General features: G+C 44.1%; 1 protein-coding gene across 1 annotated transcript in view; it reads right to left on the reverse strand.

Annotated features, from left to right (window-relative positions):
• Window positions 1-2,280: 2,280 nt before the first annotated feature.
• The window catches only part of LOC118599483 (NLR family CARD domain-containing protein 3-like), a gene marked incomplete at its 5' end in the record, with an annotated part of 25,003 nt that continues 21,950 nt past the window's right edge, over window positions 2,281-5,333 (reverse strand). Inside the window, 2 exons of the mRNA XM_036214685.1 lie at window positions 2,281-3,028; window positions 3,346-3,519. Coding sequence (XP_036070578.1) covers window positions 3,013-3,028; window positions 3,346-3,519 — 190 coding nt within the window. The remainder of the gene's footprint in view (window positions 3,029-3,345; window positions 3,520-5,333) is intronic.

Consider the following 5,333-nt stretch of genomic DNA (forward strand, 5'->3'; position numbering starts at 1 on the left):
CCTTGCGGGCCGCACTAACAGTAATCTTTCATATGAAGACGGGGGCCGCAAATTATCATCCTGCGGGCCGCAGATGGCCCGCGGGCCACGAGTTTGAGACCCCTGCTCTACGGTCTCTGCAGCCCTGAGACTCTCCATCAGGCTGTTCCAGAGGCGAGGACCGTAATGAGAGAACGAAGCCTCACCATGTGTTTTGGTCCTCACCTTAGGAACAACTAACAGGCCGGTACCGGAGGACCTCAGGGTCCGCGAGGGTTCATACTTTAAAAGAAGATCACTTAAATAAGAAGGCCCAAGACCATAAAAACATTTGTAAACCATTAAAAGAATCTTAAAATCAATCCTGAAATGCACAGGGAGCCAATGCAGCGATTTTAAAACTGGTATAATGTGTTCCCGCCCCCTGGTCCTCGTCAGAACTCGTGCCGCCGAGTTCTGTAATAATTGTAAAATTGAAAGAGATTTTTGAGGTAAACCAGAGAGCAGGGCATTACAATAATCTAAACGACTAAAAATAAAAGCATGCATCAGCACCTCTGTGCTGGCAAGAGACCCCTCCAGCTTCTCCCTACCCCCACGTTTAGCCCTCTAAACGGAGAAATGTGGAAAATAGTGTCTTCCAATTCAGATGTTATTAATATTCAATGATGTCATCAATATTTGTCATCATCTGCATTAGCACATGGCTGCCAGCGCTCGGAAAATACATAGAAACATCTAAAAAGTCATCTTTTAACAAAAAGTCTTGATTTACATTTAAATGTAAACTTTTGTGCTTAGAGCACACCCACATGAAGAAATGGATGTTTCCTCCGTGGGACAGCACAACACAGAACACCCTACTGGAGGAGGGATACACAGTCTGAAGTCACTACAGCTACCAATAAAAAACAGGTTTGGACACCACTACAGCTCCAAATACCCCTACAATCGGAGGGGTGGGGGAAGAATTTAGATCCGGCCCAGCTTTGCACATGTTGTCAAACTCTTTATCTTCTGCTGTTCATGGAGTCGTGTCTCTCTGTTCTTAGAAAGGAGAAATGTCCAGAGAACTTTTCCCATTTCCACTCCCTCCTTTCAGCTGCTGCCCACTGTTCCCCTCTGAATCAGGAGGGAGGAGCTCTCATCTGTTCTGCCCCCCATCTAGAAAGACATCAGCACCAACTGAACATTCCAAAGCTCTTTTCAACCCATTTCTACTGAGAATGAAGCAAACACATGAATATTAGAACAGGCTAAAGATTAAAGTCTGTTTGTGAGTCAAAGATAGACTGAAGACAAAATCAATCTCAAACACAGTGTTGATTCAAAAGAGCATTTATTAGATCCAAACAGGCTGCAGGTATTTGACAGACAGCTTTCAGTTTGAACCTTTAGACACTAAGATGCAGTTCTGGAAACAGCCAGCAGGTGTCTCCCTTCTCCCTCCTGCTTCAATGCAGTTAGTGTTGTTGCAGCAGCTGCATCAAAGTGATTCTCTGTCATTCCTCACTAACATCCACTCTGTTCATTCATGTCCTCTGGAGAAAACAGGCTTTATGCTCAGAAAGTTTCTACTAGTTTCAGACTTTCTAGAAAATGATCAGATTCTACTGGATTTAGATGAAACTTCTTAAAAACTGCAGCTAAAAATGCTGTCAGCATGAAAAAGAACAGAGTTTTACCCAGAAAACACCAAATAAAAAGGAAGTTCAATCATAAAACTGTAGAAATCATCAAACTAAAACTCTGAGTCTTTCAAACTGCATGAGTCAATATTTGATCATCAACAGAACAGAGATGATATAAAATGATTCAACTGAGAGACTTTTGTTAGTTCTGGTGGGATTTCTGCTTCAGGACTCAGAGTAAACAGGAGTGCAGTTCCCACAGTTACCATGGTTACAACAGAACAACATCCTGTAAAAATAATGAACAAAATCCAAAACCCAGCAGCCTTTAATCAGAGGAACTCAGTCCACTTTGCGGTTCTGAAAGGTCTGATAAAGATGAAAAAGAAGAACCAAAATCCTCCCAGATGGCTGCACGGTGGCGCAAGTGGTTAGCGCTCTCGCCTCACAGCGAGAAGGCCCCGGTTCGAATCCCGGCTGGGACCTTTCTGTGTGGAGTTTGCATGTTCTCCCCGTGCATGCGTGGGTTTTCACCGGGGACTCCGGCTTCCTCCCACCGTCCAAAAACATGCTTCATAGGTTAATTGGTGACTCTAAATTGCCCCTAGGTGTGAATGTGAGAGTGGATGTGTGAGTGATTGAAGCCCTGCGACAGACTGGCGACCTGTCCAGGGTGTACCCCGCCTTCGCCCATCAGTAGCCGGGATAGGCTCCGGCACCCCCGCGACCCCGAAAGGGAGGAAGCGGTCAAGAAGATGGATGGATGGATGGATGGAGAATCCTGAGGCCAGAACTGCTGGAAGGTTTTCTTTCTCTGGTCAACAGCCATGCTGCTGCTTTCTGGACCAGCTGAAGGATGTTCAGAGAATGCTGGTCCACTCTGTGGTACAGAGACGTGCAGGAGTCCAAGAAACACCAGAAAAGACTTCTGAGCTTCTGCAGGAAACCATCATGTCTGAATCTGATGAATCACCAGCACAAATCATTCAGATAAACAGTTTCAGGACACATGAGGGGAAAACTGATCAATGATTGATCAGTAGTTGTTTGTTTGTTCAACTGACTTTAGTGCAGAAATATTCACAGCTGCTCCCTCATGAAAATGTACAGAGAAACACAGACAACAGACAGGAAGGATGACATTAGCAACTAGAGCATAGAGCATGTGGACAAAGTTAAGACAAACTCCCAATACGAGAGAGAAGAGAAGCAGAAGACCTCCCAATACTCCAAGTTAGAATGAGAAGATGAATTGCAGTTCTCCATCAGTCCACCAGGGGAGCTGCAGCACAATAAACTGTCCACTTGATGCTGAGCGAGACAGTGGAGCTGATCTCAGATCAGTTCATGATGACGACGACGACGATCATCCCCTCTGCTCCAAAATAAGGGAACATCAGACTCAATAGCAATACCACCTGCAAACAGAAAGCAGAAACACAAAGATGAAGTTTTGTCTCCTGGTGGTGGTGTGTCAGTCAGTGATGCAGCACAGCAGCAGAAAGAGCAGCAGGAGCTTCAGTTCTGTTCAGAGCATGCAGCTTCCTGTCATCTTCACCTGTTGGAGCTTCTACTGCTCTGATTGGCTGACTGTTGTCCTGAAGCCTGTCATCATTCTCCTCAGAGCTTCACTGAGAAGCTGCAGCTTCACAGGAAACTCTGCATCTTTGCTCTCAGACTAACTTTAGGACCAAACATCTGGAAGCAGCTGGACTGACTCCAACCCTCTACTGACCTCAGAGTCTGCAGTTTGAAGTTTGGACTCTCCACCAGATCCTGGAGCTGCCGAACATCTGAAGACTGCAGGTCATTTAAGCTCAGGTCCAGTTCTGCCAGGTGGGATGGGTTAGCCTTCAAAGTTGATACCAGAGCAGCACAGCTGATCTTTGACAAACTGCAGTTCCTCAACCTGAGTCCAGAAGAAAGAGTTTCATTTAAAGACAAAGTTCGTGTTTTTAATCCTTCAGTTCTTCTAAAGAGTTCAGAGCTGAAGAAGATCAGAAAGTTTGGAAAAAGTCCAAAGATGTGAATCAACAGCAGCAGCTCAGAAGAGTCCAGCAGAAGCAGAGAAGAAGAACATTCAGGAACATTCAGGACAACATGCAGCTGCTTCAGTAAAGAAGTCCAGATGTGTGAAAGTCAAACATCAGCCTGTGGCTGCATCTAAACCAACTGATGTTTCTGCACCATCAGCAGAATAAGTCCACTTCCTCTTTCTGCTCAGCTCTGCTCCAAACAGCAATGAATCATGGGAGAATTTCAGCTCCATCTTTAAGTGCTTTGTAGATTTAGCATTGATCCAAGTTGAAGTCTCTTTTTCACAGACGTGTAATAAACCTCAAAGATGTTTTATTCTTCAATGTCACGTTAAATGTGCATTTCTCCATCATCCAAACTGAAGCTTCTCTCATTTTTGTTTGTGTTCTGTACTGTGATACTGTAGAGCTTCTTTTTAGTTTCTATTGTCTTTCAGCCAGCAGTGGACATCCAGTGTATCGCTGCATTACGATTGGTTCTGATGCTCTTTATTTACATCATTTCATCAAACAATTCATAGTTAAAAAATGTAATTTTTTATTAGAAATATTATAAAGTAAGATTTTAGAAGCACAATTTTAAGGCTCAGAAATATAAATTCAAGACTTTTCTAGGTTTTTTAAGGTATTATTTCCACATTCATGAATTTGATGGTTCTTAGACTTTTTCAGACCCTGTGAGAACCCTGCAGAAATCCCATCTCTAATGTTGACCAACCACGTGCAGCTCAAAGAGAAAATAAATCAATAAAAAGAGCTGGAGCCGTTTCAACTGTGATTGCAGCAAGTTGGTGACACAGATGTGATTACAATGCTTAAGACGAGTTCCACACATTTCCAACACTCCATTCTGGACAAACAGCATCTGTCAAACTTTCAGAGGGAACTTGGCCTACCAGGTTACAACCTAATCCAGGCTGTTCCAGCGAGGTGGAACTCAGTGCTCCACATGCTGCAGAGAATGCTTTAACAGAAACATGCACTTAAACTCTACTGTGGTTCATATGGAGGATTCAGAAGCTCCACAGATCCTCCAACAGTGGGATATTGTGTCTAATATCAGTGAAACTCTGCTCCCAATGAAAGAAGTGACATTTCAGGTCACAGTAACTCATCAATATCCTGCATCATTCCATGCCTGACTGTGCTGAAGACACTACTACAAAACAATGGGTTGGAGAAGCTCCATAAAAGACACTGGAACACTCAGGCAGTCCATGAGGGACAGCCTGGCTAAGCATGTCTCAAAATGAGAAGACATAAAGCCTGTGGTCCTGGCCTGTCTCCTACATCCTCATTAGAAGACTCATGCATTTTCATTTGACAACTCTGAGAAAGACCAAAGTCTGGTTGAAAGAGGAAGAGGATGCTGTCACTCAAGAGGAACGAGCTGTCCCAGAAGAAGTCACTATGGAGGAACAGGGTGCTGCATCTGGGACAAACAAGGATGACGGAAACACCATTGACAGTATCTGAGAACTGGACCGAGTCAGTATGATGTCACCCATAGAAAATGACTGGCTTCTGTGCTGCATCTGGGACAAACAAGGATGACGGAAACGCCATTGACAGTATCTGAGAACTGGACCGAGTCAGTACGATGTCACCCATAGAAAATGACTGGCTTCTGGCTCCAACCAAAATGAAGTCAAATGAATCTCCATTTATTTTCATGGTCCAGATGTTT

This window comes from Oryzias melastigma, linkage group LG13 (assembly GCF_002922805.2).
Source record: "Oryzias melastigma strain HK-1 linkage group LG13, ASM292280v2, whole genome shotgun sequence".
NCBI classification, from domain to species: Eukaryota; Metazoa; Chordata; class Actinopteri; order Beloniformes; family Adrianichthyidae; genus Oryzias; species Oryzias melastigma.